Source organism: Anser cygnoides, chromosome 1 (genome assembly GCF_040182565.1).
Source record: "Anser cygnoides isolate HZ-2024a breed goose chromosome 1, Taihu_goose_T2T_genome, whole genome shotgun sequence".
NCBI classification, from domain to species: Eukaryota; Metazoa; Chordata; class Aves; order Anseriformes; family Anatidae; genus Anser; species Anser cygnoides.
The window spans coordinates 71,315,758-71,339,249 of record NC_089873.1 but is presented as its reverse complement, the minus strand read 5'-3'; the positions used below and the strand labels follow the sequence as shown (position 1 = coordinate 71,339,249).

Below are 23,492 nucleotides of genomic sequence, written 5' to 3'. Positions count from 1 at the left end.
ATTATCTTCAATAAATGACTGAAACCAAAAAAAAAAAAAAAACCACATTATTTGTCATGTTCTACTCAGGAATACTATCCAGAAACTAAGTTGACCAAGCTATTTGTTTTGAGGCATCTCAGTTAATTACTGCCAGTACTTCAGTCTCTTTCAGATGGGGATAATCTTGTCCTATGTGTTTTAGAAGCAATTAGTATTTCTAAAACACCTAGAAAAGCAATAGAGGGATTTACACACATACGTTGCTATTCTGTATGCTTCTTGGGACCTTTGATCTGCATGTGTATGAATTACCACAAACCAGCTTGAATCAATAGTTTATACTAATGCTGTTCAATTCACAGCATGAGCAACACATCATAGCAAAAGATCTCTTACTTCAAATTATGAAACCATGAACCTGAATCAACTGACCAAAGATCTGTTATTCTTAACGCATCCATGCCTCATATTAGTAATAAGCACTTTACATTTTTAAAGTATTTAACGTATCTGCTGCTCTTTAGAAAACACTAAGATTTGGATTTTGCCTTTTCTTTGAGTTTAGCTTGCACTAGGCCAAAACTGGCAGAATACATTCATGCATTACAATTGTCAGAAGCACTGATTTTAGAGAAACCTTTTCTTCAGTGTCCTGCCATTCCTAGGGTTTAAGCTTCCTGATTCAATTGAGTGCCTGTATCTTCCATTAATGTCTGTGGTGTTTTTTGTCTTTTTTGCTTATATCTCTGTATGTCCTGTTATCAGAACAGCTAGATGTCCTTTCCTTCCCTGGGCATAGGAATCAAGCTTCCATTCTGATTATGTATCAAGCTTCGCACACTAAGTCTTTATAGAAGAGACCTAATCCACTTCTTCACAGAAATTCACAGAAATAGTTCATCATATGACAACATGACTTTATGATCAGTTTTTATGATTGATATATTTACCATTGAATTTGGCTGTGAATCAGAAAAATCAGGAAGTTTTGACATGCATCTTCATGCCGCATCGTCTTTTGATACTAATTCATAGGGACAGAAAATTATGACCACCATTCACAGAGTAACACTGACCTCTTTGCAGTACTTAATGTTCCTGAACCTCTGTATTAAAAAGGTGAGAGAACAAATACATGTAATGATGCTGTGCAAATATATCCAGCATTAAGTTATTGCCAGCTTGTTGATTATCCTAAAGATATCTGAAGCACTCTTCTTGAACTTGATGTGAAGCAGAGTCCACAGTTTAACAAGCAATTGTAACATTAGCATCAAGAAATGTCTTTTTACTTTGTTGCATTCTGTAAGAGCAGAAGGTTTTTCCACAAAAGTGTAACCAATTTCCATCAACAGCACTGTATCAACGCCACACTACAGTATTTGTTTTCACTATAGAAACAAATGGCTTCTCTATAGAAACAACATTAGCCTGTGGGGACGTTAATGCATATTCTTTGCATGGTCTGTTACAAAATGGAGCTTCTAGAATAAGATGGATTGAATTTCTTACATAAATGATGGAAAAAGTCATCAATAATTTCACAAAATTAAAATAAAACTTACTTGGCCTCTGGCTTTGTGCTCTGTGGTTAGGTTATTCTGTGCCTAAAAAGAAGTAAGATCAGATCAAAGTTCTTCCTTAGGAACTTTCGTAACATCTCTCTCTTGAAAAGGCTCTTTGGTGCCAAATAATCTAATTGAGCTCCAAGTGAAGTGTTTTCATCTTTGGGCTTATTAATTTTTCTTTCCTCTATCCAACTGCTTATTTTAACAAAACTTGAAGAAACTTAATATCTCTGACACGTCTCATCCTCTGTCAATATTTGCTGAAACTCGCCAACTGGCTCAAAAGTTTCTGGTAAGTAACTTTCAGACAGACGCACTCAGACAGTGTGGTTGCATAAACCTCATTTCCTTAGGAAAAGAGGCTAAAAATTAATGACTGTTCCCATATATTTTTAGAACAGCCCAATCCTGGAACTTTACAGAATCCTAAAGATAATTCTGTTTAACATTAGTGTGCCTCCATTAGCAACTTAATCCATTCCATTTCATAATCCAGTTGAACAGGCAACCCTAAGCAGTAAAAGGAACCTGTCACTTTAATAAAATTAATAGCTCTTCAATTTCTTCCCTTTAATTCTGTGCAACTTTTGGTACCCGATGTTTGTCCTCATAGACAAGATATCAGCTTAATGCTGCAAGGCAGATGGTGCATAGATGAAAAGCAGTAGCTGGAGGAGTTCTAAACTGGAAAACTTGTCAGTTCAATTTCTTTGTAAAATATCCAGATAAGTAACAGTTATGCTGGCAAAAAACACCCTGAATCCAATAATAATAAAGAGCCCTAACTTACCCTTATGAAAGCACATCATGTCCAGACCTAAGCTTTGACATCAAGGTCAAAAACAAAATCTCGAAAGCAGTCATATGCTTATAATTACTCCGAACTTTAGCTGTTGCTAGTGTCGGTCATATTACAATCACATCGTTGGAAAAAGCAAAATATCTGCTTGCATTCTAGAGATAATTGTGGGAAGGACAGAGATGGGAATTTGACAGTCCCTTTAAGATAAACAGATATAAATAGTGGGCTACAGGTTCCATTTACTGATAAAGACAGAACACCAGGCTAACTTACTTGTTAAATATATTCAGTTTCACTGGGCGTTGTTACACCCGAAGAACCAAAAAACATGTGCACCAGCAGCCCAGAGATATTAAAAGGAACTAGACTCATATTTTTGCCTTTTAATGCTCTTTACATCAGCAGCTGTAGGACAAACAAAAACAGAATATCAACCAGAACGGTGGCTCTTTGCATCAATGGTAGTTCCTTTGCATTAACAGAACATGACTGCAGTGTTTCTTACATGAAGATGAGAAAAAATAAATAAAAAATAAAAATAAAAAAAGAAGAAAAACAATAAGAGAAAATTTCATTTTTTATTTCGCCCCAGTGATCTCAATTCTTTTGAATTCTCAATTCTTTGTATTATGCATGCTGACACACTTCCTTACATAGTACCCCTTCCACAGGAAAACACCCTTAGCAAGCCAGCCAAATTTTTTCAAACATGTTCTTGTTCTTCTGTTCCATCCTTCCAAAGTTATAAATTATACAACATTTTCATATATTTGGAAGTCTCATTCATTTTTAAGTTACTCAACAGTCATTCCTTACTTGAGTTCTTCTCACCAAACTGCCAGGAACGTGCATGTGTGTACGTATATGTGCCTCTCAATGAAGAAGCTATGGGAGCCAGTATGAAGGAGGGGTGTAACAAAGCAAACTTAGGGCTTGTTTTCATATGCAACTGAGCTAACAACATAGTTCTCTGGTAATAAAAAGGACAGCTCTCATTCATCCCATTGCAGTTTTGGCCAACTGGTTAGGACCAGCTCCAGCACTAGTTAGACCTTTTGTTGAGATGCTCTAACTCCTTAAGGTATCAAAAGCTACCCATTCTTTTGCTGAATTAGTGAGTTCACTTAGTGAACTAATTCATGATTTCACTTACAGAAATTACTGAATTTCAGTGATTTCAGTGAGTTGACTTAGCTTAGGAGGGCTAGAATGAGTGCCAGAAACAGCATGCATTATGGCAGAAGCGTGTGGCTAGGAGAGAAGGGGAAGTGAGAGAGGAAACCTTCCCCTGGTGGTAGTGGTAAACTATTATACCAATTGTGAAACCATACCCTAGGGAGGACATTTTTCTTATCTTTCCCATGCAATAAATAGAGTGAAAGATAGCATCCCCGAGGAGTGATTCAAAACAATAGCTATTATCCTCTCTGAGTCACCATTTGGAGTCTTCCCCCCATAAATCTTAAGAGAGCCTGGAGTACAGGGTTTGTTGCTAAGCAAAGTCTGCATTTGTGAAGTGTTTTGCAGTCAAACCAGGTGGTCTGCAGTACTTGCCAGGCAACTTTCAGTGTGTTACTTTGCAATTATTTTGTACAGTTTTATTTAACAGATGACTATGACCCTCTAGGATCACTAAGAGAACAAGAGTGGACAGTACTTAGAGATGCTGAATGTTTATAACTAACCTGAGAGAAGGCCATCCTCTTTTTGCTACTGGACTAGGTTTCTTCTGGCATAAAGAGCTGAACTGTCTCAGTGCTCCAAGGATAGCCAAGGACAGATAAATTTGAATGGCAAGGAGCAAGCTGAATGGCTAAGGCAGATGAGGAAAGCAGAACCAGAGGTGGTTGGTTAGCAATGGCCTGTTAGATCAGCTCACCCCATCCCACAGGAAGCTATGGGATATAAAGATTGGTCTAGCTTTTAAATGAGAACAAGGTCTAACACTCATTTAACAAGTGGAGAAACCAGCACAAAGTAACCTTGAACAGCTGCAAGTTCTCAAACTTTTGCGGTGTTACACGACAAGAAAGTGGCAGGCCTGAGAACACATTTTAAGAGTCCCTCTCATGGGCCTCCCTCTTGCCTTAGACTTGCCTGCCTTTTCAACCAGCCTGTGGTTTCTCTACTGACTGCCAGCAAGCCTTCCAGCTGTGCTAACTCCAGCAGTGATGCTGACATCCGTTTGCTAAGAACTGGAAAAAGACCAACAGCTCCTTTCATATCTCCCTGCAGTCATTACTTCTTCTTCACTATTGACTTGGATGAGATTCAAACCAGTTGCCTACGGGTGAAAGGTTCCTTCTCCTGTCTTGAATTCCACGCTCCCTCTTTCCCCTAGCTTCCGGCTGTCGTCTTCTACCCATTCTTCCTCCCAGTGCCTCTCTGTGAGTTTCAGCTGTCCCAAAATCCCAGCACCTTGTGCCCGTCCAGCCTCCTGATCTCCAAAAACTACTAGACCTTGTTTGTCCTTCCCACCTAAGTATGCTTCTCTTTGTTCTTGAGCTAGCCTGCTCTTTACCCCTTTTCCTCCAGATTCAGCATCACTAGCACCAGTCTCAGTTTCTAAGACAATCAAACTTAGGCTTCTGTCCCTGTCTCAGGTTCTCATCTATCCCTGTTTCATCAGACTCAGTGTAGCAATTTGTTCTGTTTCTTTGCTTCTCAAAGTGCTACCCACCCAGGTTCCCTCTAAGCTTCTGGCTTTTATCTAGAAAGTTTGGTTAACCAGGCAACAGCAGCTGAAAATCAGAAGCCTCAGGATGTTCTAGAGAAATGGAAAAGATAGTGCAAGGGGGTTGAACTGCAGTGAGTGAAAAGAACAGGGCAGATCTGAAGGGAAAAGGTACTGTGGACCCACCTTGCTTGCTGAAATATAGGGGCAGTTAGCCTCAGTACAAATTTGTGCAAGCTTGGTTATTTTCTTCCTGGGGCCGGAGTAGGTGCAGCGGTGCAGCACAGGGCTGCACCCTGATGCAGACATAGCCTTAGGCTGATACAAGGTGTTCTCTGTCACTCACATTCAGAACAAATTAACATATGAAAGGAAACCTTTACTTTTTCTCCCTGAAACCATACTGTTCTCTTCCCTTCAGTCATCACTTATGTGTATGAGTGCATGTGGCTGCACATATAGTACACCTTTTACTTCAAAAGGCCTGAGTTGCACCTCCTACTACTTGTTCTGTGCCTCTATAAACATGGCAGAGGAGCCAGACCATCTCCACCCCTTGTCTATGGCCAAGGTGGCCTCCAAAGGCTTGGAAACATTCCCCAATCACAATTATGCACTAGCACTTTAATCATATACATTGGATTCTGCTTTTGGTTTATGATCATTGCTATCTGTTATCTAAACCACGGTCAATAATCTTATTAAACAGGAAAACTGTCTGGTCTAATCCCTTTACACTCTTCACATTTATGTGAACAAAATTCAAAAAAAAAAAAAAAAAGAATGCCATATTCTAAAATATCATTGAACCATTTGCCATTCCATTTGTAATTATATATAACTATATATGTTTCAGAAAAGTAAATGCATCACATGAATAAGGCTCCACTTACAATTAAATGATTTAAATGTGTGGATTTGCCAAGTAATTTCATTACCATGCATAACTTATCACCAATACATAAGAACAAGAAAATTACATATTGCACTTTTCTTTCAAAAGATAAAATATGATGGTTCTACTCTGATATCTTCACATGAGGCTGTGATTTATACAAGTGATAGTTGAGCTTAGAAATCAAATGCAAGCCAGGTATGCGCTTCTTTTTCTGGAATGAGGACCATATGGCAAACAGCTGGACTCTAACATATATTGATACCTAATACCTTAAGGGTCTTACGTGGCAGCAAGAACTGGTTGGTTAGGATCAATGTATTGCTTTTGCATGTCACAGCTGTTTTTGAAGCCCTCACCTCTTTCTAACTTGTCATTGTGATCTTCTACCTTGTTCTTGATGCTTTCAGGAACTCAGTATTTCACAGCATTTCCTGTGAAGCTCAAAATTACCTAAGTGGAAGATTTGCAGGATTGGAAGGGGGAATTCTCAAGAAAACCCACTCAATCTATAATCATTTTGTTTTGAAACAATGATTTTAGCCTGGAATAACTCCACTGAAATAACACTAATTCCAGATTTAATTAGGCAAAAATACTTTCTTTTTCTAACAAGCATTATCTTGAGAAAGACAAAAAATTATCTTGGTAATTTCAGAATGCAAAAGGAGCATCACTACCTAGAGTACTTGCTGTTCCCTCTCTTTGCCTGTTTTCATAAAAGTTAGGTTCTTTGTAGCAGAACTGACTCCTGATCAGAACAGACTCCAGCCCTGCCTGGACACAAACTTCCCATAGGTTTGTACTTGAGTTATTGAGTCCTTGTGGCATGTGAAGGACAAAAGGACAATTAAGGGACACTGTTGCTCCCCCAGGCTACACACATTTCAACTACATAGTTGGAAGATTGGATTTGTTATAAAATAGTCATTGTCATCATAAGAGTGAATCTACATAAATTGCAACAAAACCACAGATATAACAGAGGAAACGTTTTAAAAAAATGTTACATCTTTTTCTCATTATAAAGTTAATTGTACTTTAGATCAGCACTTTAAATATCATTAAACATTTTTAAATCAATAATGTTATATTTGTTCTTTCCAAAACAGAAACTTGTTATATAAATGAACACACCACGTAGTTATTGGGATAATTATTAGGACAAAGATACTTAAGACAAAATGTTGGTTAAAATTTTTCCTTTTAAGCAATCCTAAAGGAAAAACTTTTTAGAATAGAGTCATTTTACATATTCTTTCATTTAAGTTAGAATCTCTTATACTCTTTAAAATATAAAACTAAAAATCTGCTAAAAATACCAATATTTTCTCCAGTCTTCCAGTATGGATTGATGAGATGTTGGTGTTTCTGTGTGTGTGTGTGTGTGTGTGTGTGAGTGTGTGTGGTTTTCTGTTTGTTTTGAGTTTAAATGTCCTTTGCAGAATATAAGTACCTATTAAAGGTCAACTTTAGTCTGAGATAAAAGTAACACAGATGATAAAACAATTGCATTTTAATAAGGTTAATAAACCCTAACCTGAAATAGGCTTAAGTCATGACATATTCAAATCTACAGAAACTGCACCTGTTTAAGCCCTAGGTTATAATCGCATACTATAAGCAATAACATATATAACATATATGTTATATATATTAAATGTTAGAATAACATTTAATGAATCAAAACACCATTTTAAAAAATCCAAAGATGATCCTAAGGTATGAAAGTAAACAAATATTGGTATGACCATCCATTTTACACCAAATAGAAGCATTAAAAGTCACTTTTAAAATTACTGTATCTTTCTCTGAGCAGTTTCTGATTGCAGTAACTGATGATGTTTTTTTCCAAAATGCAGTCAGGCCATAGAAAAGTATATCTGGGATGAACAGAATAATTGCAACACTCTGCATTTCTTCAGGACATATAATAGCTTATTAATAAAAGCAAGGACTTTTGGCACATTTTGCACTCACTGTAGCCAGTGAAACTTCCGCTTGACTCAGTGAGAGCATGACTGGACCCTTTCTACAGCAAAGATGATAAATTATCATTACTGTTTAGTAACATTCAAAATAGTACTTGAGGTCTTGCTAAACAGGCACCATAAGCAGCTTAGAGAAAAAGGTAGCAGCTGTAATAATTTGTTAACCACTGTTTCACAATGGTTAATAGGAACCTTAATGTTCTCCTTGCATGTACTATGTACTTGGTATAATGAAAAACTTTTTGCTAAATTTCTACTCAATGTGTGTTCACACCTGTAAATCAATTTAAATTAGTAATGTTGTGATTAGATGTTTGACCAAAAAATTATGTGTTTTGGCACTTCAGCATGAGCAAAATGCACATAAAAATGTGATAGGCCTGATCACATCATCACATGCTAAAAACTGCAGTATCTGAAGCTAGAACAATGTAAAGTAGCTAAGGCAGCAGTAAGTGCTGCCATGAGCATATCGGACTTCATCTCTGAATTATCACAGATACAGTGTACATCTTTGAAGACAGATATCAAGAATAGACACTGCTCCTTTGGAAATGTTAGTGGATATAGTGGCTGTTCCTTTGTGAAACTGACCTTTCCTTTCCCACTTTCAATGTGCTTATTCATAGAACTACAGTTTTCAGGCTTGGAGCTAATGTACTGTGACTTCTAGCTAATCAAGGGGACAGTTTCAAATTTTTCTTAAACCAAAGATTATGTAAAAATCTAGGTACTTACACAGTAAAATGATAGATAAAACACTTCCATCCACTGGGCCTCTCCAGGAAGTTGTAGACATTTCCCTGTGTACTAGTTTTAGTTAAATAACGGCTATGGAAACACTTTGCTGTACAGGCCCTGTGGACTTCACTTGCTGCCACGGCTGAAGCCTTCGTGCCTTCCTTGGGGTTACAGGGAATTCCAGATCCATTATTCACTGGGGCACCTGGACCCAGCGCCACTGAAGAGTACTGCACGTTGCTTGAGCTCCCCCTGACTTTCAGCAAGGTTGCAGATTTCCTATTTCCATTCAGACTACTAAACTGGGAAGTGGAGCCTTGGACCTGTCCACAGAGGTTATACATTGAGTGCTCAGTGGTTTCTCTGTTATCACAGGACATTCTGTAGCAACGTGCAGGTATTACTAACCCTGATCAATATTTAAAATCATAGAAAATGGTATTGTAAGTCCTCCCTGCCCAGGGTGTTCTCCAGCAGCTGATAAGGTGACTTTCTGCTTTTATCATGGATCTTCTCTGTGACACGAGTGTGAGCTGTCAGCCTGTCACCTGCTGTCACTCAGAACCTCTGAAATTAAATAAGGACAACTTATTAGACAAACTACACGTGCTAGGCACCAGATGTAATGGTCTAGAAAAGGAGAGAGATTAAGATTTATGGAAAGAGAAAGAAAATTAAGAATCAAAGTTACATTTTTTAAGAAGGAAGCTTAAAACTATTCAAATACTGCAACATCACAAACTGCAGCAGAGTTGTCTTGAGAGCTGATCCCATGATATTATTTTAAGCTGAGCAGATCCTGAATTGTCCTGTTTAGAGGTGGAACTGTGATAGCTTCCCAGCTTTTATAACGTTACTGTTGCCTGAAGCACACTAGATGGAGGTTTTGAACTTCAACACCTACATAGCAAGATATCTTACCTAGAAAGCCAATGTTACAGAAAGATTTTAAGAATAAAATAAATTATTTCAATCCCTTCATGAGAACTGATCTTGCAACCCACTGTACTCAGATACAATTTTTCCTCACATGTAAAAAGGAATATGCCATTAATGCTAAATATCATTGGGAGGTTAATATTGTTACAAGGGAAAAGATCAAAGACGTCTGGCCCAGTTCTTGATTTTCTTCAAGCCATTTAAAGTTTGCTGCTAACCTTGCTATTCTCTAGGTACTTTCTTGAAACAATAGAACAGAAAATAAGTCTCTTATAGTTCAGTATATATTGGTCATGGGGCAGACCTAGTATGTTGCTAATATACAGATATGAGCAGCAATATTAATCTTTTTGACAGACTGAGAGCAGCTGTCTCTCTGAAGTGTCAGCATTTGTATTGCCTCATTTCTTACACACAACCATGAAAAGTTTCCTTATTTAAAATGCTTCAGTAAAATGAAAATGTTATGAAAGTTTTAAAAATATTAGAGGTATGATGAAAGATACATTTAACTTCAAAGCACCAGGTACTGCTGATGTTAATGTCAAAATTATGTTTGTAATGTAATATTGTAATGTACCGTGTCATCCACAATCCAAAGCCCCTGTACCTAGGGGTTGCATCTGACTGTTCCTCCATCAGAAGAGACTCACACCCATACTTTGAGTTATTTAGCCTCATCAGAACTGAGAGAGAGAGAAAAAAAAAAGTTTCCTTTGTCCCCTCTTTTTAAATTAGGGTTATTTTCTGTTGCTTAAACATCCTCTTGCATAACGGATAAACTTCCATTGTAGTACATCTAAACAAGTCCTCTTAAATTACTCTACAAAATTTTTACATGGAGTACTGGGGTTGTTACAATGTGCTCATTTCTTAACACTGGTAGTGGTAACATGGACTGATGTACTTCTACATTAATTCTATAGCAGATAGAGAAATACTTCCTTTCCCTCATCTGTTCTCTTAACAATGAAAAGCTGTAGGAAATAAACAATAAAGCGAAAACACAAAGCCCCCCAGCCAAGCTGACCTAAAGCAAGAAAATAACATCTGTCAGAAGTTCACTCCCTCTGTATAATTTGTTTTATGGTGCTGAGGCTACCTCTACAAGTTACCAGCACTTGTCAATGTAGCCTCAGCAGGGATTGGCTACCCAGCAGTTCCAAACAAAATTACCTGAAACACATTTGCTAGCCTGCTTAATCAAAACAGGGGATCCCACAAAATCAGAAATAAAGCACAGAAAAAAAATAATTGCAAACAGTACCTACTCTCCTGTTGTGTGTTCCTCTATTCCTTTTCTTTGCTGCTCCCTCAGTTCCATATGGCAGATTCTCTGGATAGGTGCAGGCAAAGCTGCTGCCTGGCTCTGCACCCTGGCTTATCAAGTTCCACCCTGACTAATGCAGGGTCCCTCCCTTTTATCTGCCGTATATGGCTGCTCTTGTAAAAGGCAGAGAAAGAACTGTATGACACTTCTGACAATTTATTTGTGCTTCTTCCTGTTGTCAAAACCAGCAATCACAAGCAACAACTTAATTTTACTGAGGATCATGCCCACTCCTTTTCTTATCTGCATACACTTAATTGCAACAGGTTAATATGAGCATTTCTTTACTTCACACCTTTTACAATTTGAATTTGGTGTTGGTTCAAGCTAGCTGGAGGCTCTGCAGCACCAGAATATAGTATTCCAGATAGTACCACTGAGTCATTGAAAAGGACTGATACCCAATTGGAGCCCAAGAAATCCTTCACTAGGTTTTTGCTCGTGCTTCCTCTTTGAAATGCCTTCCACATCAATTAATAACTTCTCTGCTGTATTAACTTTTCCAGATGGTAATTTCCTAAATGCAAAAACTGTTACCTTCTCTAACCTCTGACCTCTCCCGAATATAACTGTTCAAGCTGTAAATAATTAATCAAAGTGTGCAGGGGAAAAAAATATCTGAAAACAAACAAACAAAACAACAAAACCAATACATATCTTGGATATTTTATGGTTTAAAATCTGTTTATTCTGAGGGAAAAGTAGAATACATTTACAGCTTTAATGTAAATGTGGAAACTCAACATATTAGCAGCTGGTCTGAAATCACTGAAAAAACAGAAAACGGGACATCTGACTCTTATTTTTTGACCAGGCAAAAGATAATGATTTAGTGTTTAGGTTTTATTAGACTGAACTGTGGAAGACGTGAACTTGTTCCTTCACCCCCATAAATGTATATCGCATCTTTGGGTCAAACTCTGAAAAGGCAATTAGTCACCTAACTAACCTATGACTTAGGTGAAACAGAAATGCATGATTATGGGAATGTCTAACTGCTGAAGTTGTCACCAGTTAACTTGTATAAGCGTATAAGGCTCTGCAATTGCATGTGCACAGAAGTGCAGCTTTAATGGCTGGCCTCACTTCTCAACTCATGTTTAACCCTGACGCAGCCCACATGGTCAGAGCATATCTATTCCACATGGGTAGCATTGTATTTAGCACACGGCAGAGCCAGCACGATAACTTGTATTCAAAAGGCCATGATGGGGAAGCACATGTCTGGTTTTGAGATGCAGATGCAAACCTCTTCTGGCTGACAAGGAGATGACAAGGATGAGACTTGAGAAACACTCCTGTGCTCCTTTGTTCATTCCAAATACCATTCTCAGGACCTAAGCTTTCTGCAAACAGTGCCCTTCAACATCTGCTTTGGGATTGTGAATTCCACTTCCTGAACTGAAGTTAGACATTGCTGGATGTCAAGTAACTTTCTGGTTTAGCAATAGTATCCTTTTTATTATTATTATTATTATTATTATTTATTTGGGAATAATTTTGTTGGTAAACAAATTCACCATGTTGTGTGACTTGAAGAGGTTGTGCATAGACTGCCTGTAAGATGCAAAATGCCAATCCCTGCTTTCTTTTGAGCTTCCCAGGCTTGTGAGCCAATGGTCTTACAATGGATTGTAAACCAAAGTTTACTGTGGGTAATTAGGGATCTTGGAATGGGGTATTTGCTTAAGCCCCAAGTTCATATAACATTTCTCTCTGCACTTTTCCTTTCTGAACTCCAGATAAACACCTTTCTAGCAAATATGTTAAGAAGATCAATCATCCACAGAACATTTTGCAATCCACATAATGTGCACTATGAATACCAATATTTTTCATTGCAAGGACATGCTGAATATAAATTATCAAGGCTTGTGTACTATGATATCAGAAGCATGGCCAAAGGTGACACTGGGCTTCCATTCACTCCTAAACACTTGACAATTAAAATATATTGTAGCATTTTATGATATAAGGGATGAACTGAGGGGCTAAATTGCCTTTTATGCATGTTGACAATAATTATTATTTTAGCATTAATATAGATATTCTACAAGGCTAACTGCTTGTCCCAGAGTAGTATCTAACAGTTCTGTAAATGCCTCATTTCCATGATGGAATTGCTGTAAGAAATTAAGATTGACTCCTTCAGTTATGTAGATATTTTCTCTCTGTTTGAAATGAAAATATTTTATTGGAAAAACAAAATAGAAAATACAGGTTCTTCAAGAAATGCTTAAAATCAACTGGCAGCTAGCAAATGTGATGCCCATCTAAAAGAAGGGCCAAAAGAAGGATCGGGGAAACTACAGGCCTGTCAGTCTGACCTCAGTTCTGGGGAAGCTCATGGAGCAGATTATCTTGAGTGCCATCATGCAGCACTCACAGGACAACCAGGTGATCAGGCCCAGATAGTATGGGTTTATCAAAGACAGGTCGTGCTTGATGAACCCAATCTCCTTCTAGGGCAAGGTGACGCGCAGTGGATGAGGGAAAGGCTGTGGATGTGGTCTACCTAGACTTCAGTAAGGCTTTTGACAATGTTTCCCACAGCATTCTCCTGAAGAAGCTGGCTGCTCAAGGCTTGGATAGGTGTACGCTATGTTGGGTTAAAAACTGGCTGAGTGGCTGGGCCCAAAGAGGAATGAATGCGAAAGCTGCCCAGCGGAAAGGGACCAGGGGATATTGGTCAATAGCATCTGAAAAGAGACAGCAGTGTGGTCAGGTAGCCAAGAAGGCCAGCAGCATCCTGGCTTCTATCAGAAATATTGTTCTCAGCAAGACTAGTGAAGAGATTGTCCCCTTGTACTTGGCCCTGGTGAGGGCAAGCCTCGAATACTGTGTTCAGTTTTGGGCCCCTCACTACAAGAATGGCATGCTGGAGCATGTCCAGAGAAGGGCAACAAAGCTGGTGAAGGGTCTAGAAAACAAGTTTTATGTGGTGCAGCTGAGGGAGCTGGGGTTATTCTGCTTGGAGAAAAGAAGGCTCAGGGAAGACTTTATTGTACTTTACAATTACCTTAGAGGAGGTTGTAGTGAGGTGGGGATCGGACTTTTCTCCTAAGCACCAAGTAATAAGACAAGGGGAGATGGCCTCAAGTTGCACCAGTGGAGGTTTATGTTGCATATTAGGAGAAACTTCTTTACTGGAAGAGTCGTGTGGCATTGGAATAGGCTGCCCAGGGGAGTAGTTAAGTCATCATCCCTGGAAATCTTCAAGAAATGTATAGATGTAGAGCTTAGGAGCATGGTTCAGTGGTGGACTTTTCAGTACTGGATTAAAGGTTGGAATTGATGATCTTAGAGGTCTTTTCCAAACTTTCCACAAAGAACACATAATGTGTACTTCATGTAACTTGTTGGTACTTTATGCTGTCTCCCAGTACAATGAGGGGGGAGATAAAAGCTGAAGGATAGTGGTAAACAGTTGGCAAAGGAGTGTGATTTCCTTTGTAGGAAGGAACTGCGAAAAGCATTCAGTTCCAGGCCTTCTGCTCCATAGTTCAGCCATGTTTCAAATGTATTAATTTCTGTCAATGCCATCACAGGCTGTATGTGCCACGGGAAGTATACATCACACGTGTTTTCACAGAGCAGTGATCTGTAAGGTTTAATAGCTATATGGTAAAGACAATGTTGGCCTCAGTAAAAAACAGTTCTGATATTCAAGAGTTCAGGAGATCCATATCAGAAAGAAGATAATCCTGGGATGTCATGGCTTCAGGCATCACCATTCTTGATCTCATTGGGCACAGCAATAACCATGCATTGTGATGAAACAAATGTGACAAAGCATGCAACCTTGCTAATTATTCTGCCATTTCAGTAGTCTTTTGGAAAGAAGGGAATTGTTAAACCAAAATCTTGAAAATAAGAAGTTTAAATCATGAGTGCATTTTTTACTTGGCATTATATGGTAAGTAAGAATATTTTGTTTATTGAAAGCCAGCAACACAGGGTCCTGATCCTGTTTTCCATCTTAGGCACTATCATAAATCAAGCAATAATAATAATGCATTACATGAGAATTTTTTTTTGTAATGCTGGAGCAAAATTCTGCTGATCTCATGTTATTCTACCTGGACCATAGAGAACAGCCTGATGTGCAGTTCTTTGAGGTTAGTGCTGTTTACTAGGTCAGAATTCTTAAACTAATTACGTTATAGTATATCTTCACAGAAACCCATATTATTTTTAATACCTGAATAAATGAGAATAAAAACATTAAATAAATTTTATGAACTAAGGGCAAAGTATTTGATAATATGTTTATGTTGCATAAAATGAAGACAAAATTACTGCTTGAAAAGTTGTACCTATTCTAATTGATGAAGATGTATCAGATAGCAGTCATGGAGAGCTTTCAAATAATAAGAGACAATATAAATTATTTTACAGTGAATTTCAACTGTTACTTGACTCCAATTTTCAATTATATTAAGTGTCCTAGCATTGTGTTATTGGGTTTGTTTAAAACATTACTGATGCATTGGAGGAGAAGGATACTGTTGTCAGTATTACTGTAGTAACAGAATACCATTAAAAGTGGATGTTTATTATAAGTATTTGAAAAGATGGATAAAAATATAGTTATTGATTCAGGATAGACTTTTTTTTTCATAGGAACTGTGTGTTGTAACAGAAGAATGCGAAAGATAACGATGCTCTCTTAAGGGTAAGTACAGTTGTGCACCATACATTTATATATGTGAGCTTAAAGTGTTAAGATATTCTAGTAATTTTAGTTAAAGATTTCTGTAAAGCTGTTTTCTGTAAGCTGTAGGCTCTACTACACAACATGCAATTGATTACCCAGGCCCCAGAAATCTTTCTTAAGGGAAATGCAATGTAAATAAGCAATTCCCCCCCCCCACCACCCCAATAATAGTACTGGCAGGTGTTTTTTTCTGCTTTTCTTAAATAAGAAAACAGCTCTGATTGGGTGGGCTATTTTTTTGTTTCACTCCAGTGGATTTTGTAGCCTATTCATATAACCCTGCATTACTTTTTGCATCATTAAAACACCCTTTTAAAGTATACTGGATGTTCACTTTCTTGAAGAAAACCTAACATGAACAGCAATGTGTTGAATGTAGATCATTCCAGTGAAAGCTGATGTTTAAACAATAACTGTGACTAACTGAATTCATTTTAGGACAAGCATGAAAAATTTGAAGAGGTTTTTAAAATAAATCAGTAACTTTTCATACTGCAGTCCAACACGTGCAAGTGACCAATGCTGAAGTCATGAAATAAGAACTCCTAGTTAACATATAACACCTGCAGCTGGATCTGGTTCTGTTCCTGGCACTGTATGGTTTCAACAACAAAAGATCTCTCCTTATGTTACCCTAATGTGGAAAGTAAAATAAGCTAAAATTAAATGTGTGTTCCAGCAAGAACAAGAACATTCTTGTAAGAATATACAGCAGGACTTCAGTAAAGTTGCCTAAATCATTGCGTAGTATTCATGAAGTTCACTAAATATATTGTTATTATAGCCAAAGATTTATCAAACTTTATATACAAACTTTATTCTCCATTTCATCTTCTTATACATAAGCTGACTTGCAAGGTTTCTGTCATGAGGAAACAGGTAGGAGCGTAGGTGTGTGTGAACACAGAAAGTGTTTCTCCAAACCTTGACAATGACACATCATTGTGAAGGCAATAGGGTGTGCATAACAAATACTCTGAGACTGAAAATGCAGTAACGCTTTCTTTTAAATTGGAGAAGCAGGTAGTATCTATAAGGGATATTTCTGAACCTATTATATACTATTCAGTGCAATATGCAGTGCTATATTCAGTGCTATGCAGCCCATGTAATTAGCATGAAGAATATATATTCTGTGTTTCCGGAGGTATGTATGTGATTCTTACTATTAATATTCAATTTTGTAACTCAGGATAGATTCAACCTCTTGGAGCACTCGAGCCCCAGTCCTCTCTCCGATGCCTAGCTCTCATTGATCCTTGATCATCTTAGCATTAGAATTACCTTTCTGAGAATTTGAAGATTTACAAACTTCAATTAATTAATCTTAGTTTATAGCAATTACTAGACGCTTATTAATAATTTCAGCATGTCTTGTCTTTTTACCAGATGCTGTTAGGAATAGGATGGATATTCCAGAATTGAAATTTTGTAAAATTAATAGGAACCTTGCAGAAAGTCTATTATTGAAAAGTTTGTATTGCAATTAATTTCAGCTATTAACAATTATCCATTATTGAGTGCATTCTGAACAATGATTATGTTACTGTTGATGAAGTAACTGTGAAGTCACTGTGAAATGCTATATTAATAATCAGAAAGGTAAACTAAATTATGGGTACGTGGTAATTTGAAGCAAATAAAGCCAGAAACCTTGACTGTGACCAGGGATACAAGTATATTGCTACACAAAAGAAACCAGAAAAAAAAAAAAAAAAAAAAAACAGCAAAAAACCTGCTGTAATGCACCTGCACCCAGCAGGTTCTGAGAAACAGAAAAACACCTGAAAATTAAGTAATCTAGCAATTTATAGGTTGATTTACAGATATGACAGTATGATCATTTGGTTTCCAGTTTGAACTACCACAGGGTAGAACCTGATCACATTTTGCTGAAGGAGCAACTGATTTCTGAAGAACTGCTGTGAAACAATAGTTTATCATGGCTGGGCACGTGGCCTTTACAGTCCCAAACACTCGGAAGTTGTGCATGGCGCTTTCTGATCGCACCATTGGGAAGAAACTCATCCTCTCCAAAAGCAAATGATTTCAAATGCTGCTCCAACACAGTAATAAAGTGAGTTTCAATTACAGGAGTAGCTGAAGGAGTCCGTCCTCACAGAGAGCTGACGCTGTTAGTTGCCTCCATCCTGCTTACAGGCTTGTGGTGCTGGTGGTAGCTGCATTTCCATCTAACCTATCTCATCCCACATTGCTGACCTCTGCTCTTTAATTCCACTTTCACGTATCTCCTCAGCTGCTTGTGCCTGTGTCACCTCCTTTCTTGGGTGAAGGGCCTGGAACACAAGTCCTATGAGAAGCGGCTGAGGGAACTGGGGGTTGTTCAGTCTGGAGACGAGGAGGCTCAGGGGAGACCTTATTGCCCTCTCCAACGACCTGAAAGGAAGGTGTGGGGAGCTGGGGGTCGGTCTCTTCTCACAGGTAACTAGCGATAGGAATAGAGGGAATGGCCTGAAGTTGCACCAGGGGAGGTTCATGTTGGAAATGAGAAGACATTTCTTCTCAAAGAGTAGTCAGGCATTGGAATGGGTTGCCCACGGAGGTGGTGGAGTCACCTTCACTGGGGGTGTTTAAGGAAAGGTTGGACCTGGTGCTTAGGGCCATGGTTTAGTGGGTGACATTGATAGTAGGGGGATGGTTGGACCAGGTGATCTTGAAGGTCTTTTCCAGCCCTACTGACTCTAGAATTCTACGATTCCCCTGCTTTGGACACAGAGACACACAAGGACACAAAGAAAGTCGTATGAAGGCGCTGAGAAGTTACACATAGCTGCTTATGAGCCAGAGAAACTGCCTTCGGCAAGAAACACGAGCTGAAACGCAGCACAGCACCCCTAGCCCAGAGACTGGCTGGTGCTAGGACAGAGGTGGCGATAAGACGGCAGAGGCAAAGCCGAGATGATTACTGAGCATGATCCCACTTCGCTTTCCTTACCCTTTGCCCCTTCCTCCTCCCCCTCTTCCAGAAGGGATAAAACTTCTTTTCAGCATTTTATTTAGCCTTTCCTCTCTGCTCCTCCCTCCCCTTCCGTTTATGGGCAGGAAACCCCACCCAGAGCGCTTCGCCTTTCCAACTATCTTGGCCCGCAGCAGCTTCCGTGCCGCTGGGAGGAATGGGGGCGTTCTGCGGGCGTAGAGCTCCCTAAGATGGCGGTGGCGGCGCTGGCAGGGCCGGGCCTGTGGGCCGTGCTCGCCCGCTGCTGCCGGGCGGCTGGGCTGGCGGCTTACTCCTCCGTGCCCGCCGGCAGCACTGGGGAAGGCCAGCAACGGGAAGGTGAGGGTGGGGGGCGGCTCTCGGGCCGCTCCTGGCTCACATTTGCAAGCGAGGTGTTGTGTTCCTGTTACAGCGGAGCTGCAGTGCGTTGTCTGAGTTTGAGTGTTCTGAATGGGGGTGTCATGGTTTGCCGAGGAACGTGTGCTGTATGTTTGCCCAAGCTGGGCAGTTCTGCCAGTTCTGAGCCCAGATGGGTCCAAACGTGCGGAACCCTGTTGGGCAGGGTTGTACCAGCAAGGTACAGCTTTCCTAGGCTGTGTGGACGTCTGTTGTGTGCAGGCTCAAGAGGCCAGGCTACTGGAAAGGGCCCTTGGGTGCTGTCAGATGGTGAGGCTCAGGGCACTGCAGGAGTAAAAGGTGTCCTAATTGGAAATCTTTGTAACAGAATAAGATTGGTATGAGTGAAGTGTGTCTGTGCGCGACTGCACCACAAAAAATAAGAAGGGATAATAAGAGGTAAAGGAACTCTGTCTTAACTGTTGCAGAGATCCATGTGTGTTTTTTTTGTTTTAGATTTCTGTATAGCAGGAAGAGGAGGAATAGAATCAGTCTTAAAATATACAGATAAGGAAGACAAAAGAACTGTGAAATTCACGAGTTTTTCTGAGACTTACAAGGGTTAGGGGTGTAAAACAAATTAACAAGGCAATGAGAACAAAAGCATCCACTTGTAAAGTCCATTCAGTGTTTTTTGCTAAACATGTACTGCATGGTAATGTGGTAATCCTCAAAAAGCAAAACAGTGACAATATACTAAAATTAAGCCCTTCCCCCCCCCCCCCCCCCCACCCAAACACGATAGCTGAAAGCAAATTTCACTTGTTTGGCTACTGTAGAATCCTTTTTTTTTTTTTTTAAAAGTATTTCAAAAAAGTACTGCAAATTATTATTTTGTGTGTGTGTTTGAAGGCAAGAAAGTGAAGATTTCTGTTTATACCAAAAATCCAGTGGGATTTGGTGGCTTTTGTATTTCTGTGAGTCCCTTCCCAGAGGTCCAACTGATGGCAGTTGATTTAAAAGAAAAAAAAAAGAGCCTAATGGTTCAGGCTTGCTAAAAAAGAGTAAACTTTGTGTTACTTTATGCTGCTTCTTCTCTGTGTCTGCTCAATATGCACAATGAACAATGTAAAATGGCAGAAAACAAACTCATCAGTATGTTCCCCATGTAAAATTCAAAAAGAAAAACAGTACAATGTGGTAGCTTGAAACTTACACAGAGGCAAGATAGATGAGCCTGAGACTAGAACAAAAAAAGAGTGTCGAAGAAAGAGATGGAGCCATGGAAATCTTTTGTTGGCAGTGAACTGTTGAGTTGGTTTAGCTGTCGTGTATGCTAATGGGGAATGTTTTGTGACCAAGCAGCTGTGTGGGAAAGAACAACAGAAGCATAGTTACTAAGGCAAAAGTGTATTTTCACTCACTTCATTTTTCTTTCTTCTTGGGTCAAACTGGAATAAATTATGCTAGTGAAATATTTTTTATCCTATAACCACTAAATTTTTGTTGATATGTTTCTAGGATAATCTCAATCTGACTAAATGGCTTCCAAGCCTTTATTATCTCAAGTTCCAAAAAAAGTGAACAATCTTGAGTATGTGATCTTCCCCTTTGCCTATAAAGGCAAAGAAACATAATCTTTGAAAAGCCTCTTATTTCCACAGAAAGATTATTCTGCACTCTTAAGGGCATCTGGCTTCTTTCTCATGTCTTGATTTGAAGAATGGTTATCAGGAGGTGATGGTGGTGTTTTTTTTTTTTTGTCTGTAGCAATATAGAGACTTGGAATTACTTAATAGTATTAATATATATTGTTTTGATAAAAGAAAAAAAAAGCATGCAGATTACGTTGTATTTTTTTCCGCAAAACCGTATAATAGTTTGTAATGAAAAATGTTCCTTTTTATTTTTCTTCCAGCTTCAATAAGGAGAAGAGGCAGGACTTCACAGTTCGTAAGATCGGTAAGAACTGGTACTTTTTGCAGCTAACTCAGTGGTGTCTCAGAAACTAGTCTAAACTGTAAACCTTAATAGTTTCTACAGAAACACCTTCAAAACAAGGTGAAATGATCCAATGTGATGAAATTCCGGAACGCACACCTAACTTCTTTAATCTCCTAGCTGTTTTCAGTCTGTTTTCTAAAAAAAACCAAAACCATTAACATGTATCAAGACCATGTGCTACAGGTCTCTCTCTCTCTCTCTCTCTCTCTCTCTCTCTCTCTACTGAGTGCTTCAGGTACTTCAGGATATTGAGTTCACTATTAAATACTGGTTTGATTCCACTCTCCTTTGATTTGACACAGCACAAGATAATGGCCACATCTTCTTCTTAAGCATTTCTGAAATAAATGCAATTTTATTATTTATATTGAGAGAGGCCTGCCACCGAAATCTTGAGAGGCTGTCCTTTAAAAATTCCATTGGAAACGAACACTAATGTTTGATGTTAAGGTGTGTTTTGAAATTTTTAGTGATAGGAATTCCTGAAAATATTATTTTAATAATTTTGTGTGTGTTCCTGCTTTGTCTCACAAAACAGCATCTCTATCAACTTTCATAATTTTCTGTTTGTTAGCATGCACCTCCCAGAACCGAGAGGATGGCTTTCAACCAGGACTGGAGCAGCGTTTATCCAACAGCAGCTGCATTTAAAGCTGCATCTGTGCCTCTCCCGATTCGAATGGGTTACCCAGTGAAGAGAGGAGTACCTCCACCAAAAGAAGGCAACTTAGAGCTTATAAAGGTAAGGTACCACATTGAACTGGTACGTGTTAACTTTGAAAATTGTTATTCATTAAGACTGCACTGCTTTGATTAGAATGTTTTTATTGGATAATGTTTTCTATAAAAAATAGAATATTATTCTACTTCTAATTAGATAGTAGGAAACCTAAGAAAGAAATACAAGTGAGCCAAATCAGCAGATTTGGCTGAGGTTATCATGCCAGTGACTTTTATAATTGGGCTTAAGTCTTATGCTAAATGAGACTTGAGGAGAGCCTTCTTACCTTAATCTTATATTTAATGATTACATTAACAAATGTTGAAAGTGTAATCAGATTTCAGTAATGCCCCTTTATTTATGAACAAAATGCTATTATTTTGGTAACTCTTAGTATGTCTATTCTAGATTCCCAATTTTTTGCATCTTACTCCTCCTGCAATTAAGAAACACTGTGCAGCTCTCAAAGGTGAGGATTTGGTTTTGAGTTGTTTTAGCTGTTGTTTTCTTTGGCTTTATATTTTTTTGGGGGGGGGAGGGGACGGCACATTGTTTAAAACAATTTCTGGTATTTTTAAGACAATTCAGAGCGTAACTGTGATGGAGTAGGAAGTGAGATATGATACACCTCTGAAGCTGGCTATTCATCAGGCTTTGGCTAGTATTGTACTCTTTGATTTTGCTTCATTAAGTCATACAGGTGATAGGCAGGTAAGTCTTGTCAGGTTTCCAGTATACCAGTGAGACTATTAGGTAAAGTGTTTGTAGTGAAGAATTCATAGTTTATAGTCTTAAAGAAAATGAATGATGGATATGACTCAGTTCTAAGAAGATTAAAGCCTGGTTTAATCACGGCTAATGTGCAGTCATTCTGGTATGCATTTAAAAACTAGCATTAATAAAAGAAAGGCTGTGTGACAGCAAGGTATGCAGGGGAGATTCAGTGAAGAACAAGAGCACCTCTGCCAGCTAGCCATTTAAGAGAACTTGATGTGGAAGCTAGTGTATGGAGGAGGTGATAAAGAGACCTGTCTTTAATTGCCAATATACAAGTGTACACAGCATAGGAACCAGACGGAATTAGAAATCTGAGGAGTCAGAAATGCAGAGGGAAAGCTTGCTTGATTGAGATGCAGTGTGAAGAATGAGCTGACCTGTTCCAAAAAGTACAGCTTGGATGCAGAACTTTGCTCTGAAGATGTGTGGCAAGCTGGCTGAGAGTTTGAGAGTCAGGATCAGAGAGGAAGCCAAGAAGGATGTATTGGTGGGCATCTGCCAAACTGGCTAATTATGAGGAGGAAGTGGATGAACCTTTCTTGAAACAGATTTAAAAAAAACCCTCACAGTTACAAGCTTTGATTTTCATGGGGAACTGCAGCCATCTAAACATGTCCTGGAAGTGTAATAGAATGGGACAGAAACAACCTAGGAGACTTCTGGAGTGCATTATAGATAATATTTTGATGCAAATCCTGGTCAAACTGACTATGGGAAGGTTCTGTTGCATGTGATGGACACAGATAAGGAAAGGAAGAGCTGGTTGGGGATGTGAAAGCTGCTGGCAGTCCTTGGTTGTGAAAAAAGATGAGGTTCAAGATCCTGAGAGAAGTGAGGAAGGCAAGTAGCATATTGGCATCAATTTATTGATGCAAATTATCTGCCAGTTGATGAGGAGAGATGATCTGAATTCATCGTTCACAGACAAGGAAGAACGGTCACATATATGACAGCCTTGGTAATAGTGGTCATGAAACTGTGAAGTTTAAAATCCTGAGAGACGTGTGCAAGACAGACATTGTAATTATGGCCAAGACTTCAGGAGAATGGTTTTGGCTG

General features: G+C 38.8%; 2 protein-coding genes across 6 annotated transcripts in view; one reads left to right on the top strand and one right to left on the bottom strand.

Moving 5' to 3' along the window:
• LOC106030871 (potassium voltage-gated channel subfamily KQT member 1-like) overlaps positions 1 to 11,411 on the bottom strand; it is a 529,055-nt gene extending 517,644 nt beyond the window's left edge. For 2 of the 5 annotated variants that reach the window (XM_066999764.1, XM_066999755.1), the window contains exons 1-2: positions 10,860 to 11,410; positions 8,651 to 9,220 (exon numbers count right to left, since the gene is read on the bottom strand). In XM_066999764.1, the coding sequence (XP_066855865.1) occupies positions 8,651 to 9,033 (383 nt within the window). In that variant the 5' untranslated portion in view covers positions 9,034 to 9,220; positions 10,860 to 11,410. Of the gene's footprint in view, positions 1 to 8,650; positions 9,221 to 10,859 lie in introns of all 5 variants that reach the window. The other 3 variants (XM_066999747.1, XM_066999737.1, XM_066999745.1) reach the window with 3 other exon arrangements.
• A 7,295-nt stretch (positions 11,412 to 18,706) lies between these two features.
• Positions 18,707 to 23,492, top strand: part of MRPS35 (mitochondrial ribosomal protein S35) — a 28,006-nt gene continuing 23,220 nt past the window's right edge. The window contains exons 1-4 of the mRNA XM_013173165.3: positions 18,707 to 18,934; positions 20,850 to 20,893; positions 21,510 to 21,677; positions 22,065 to 22,125. Coding sequence (XP_013028619.3) covers positions 18,808 to 18,934; positions 20,850 to 20,893; positions 21,510 to 21,677; positions 22,065 to 22,125 — 400 coding nt within the window. The 5' untranslated portion in view covers positions 18,707 to 18,807. The remainder of the gene's footprint in view (positions 18,935 to 20,849; positions 20,894 to 21,509; positions 21,678 to 22,064; positions 22,126 to 23,492) is intronic.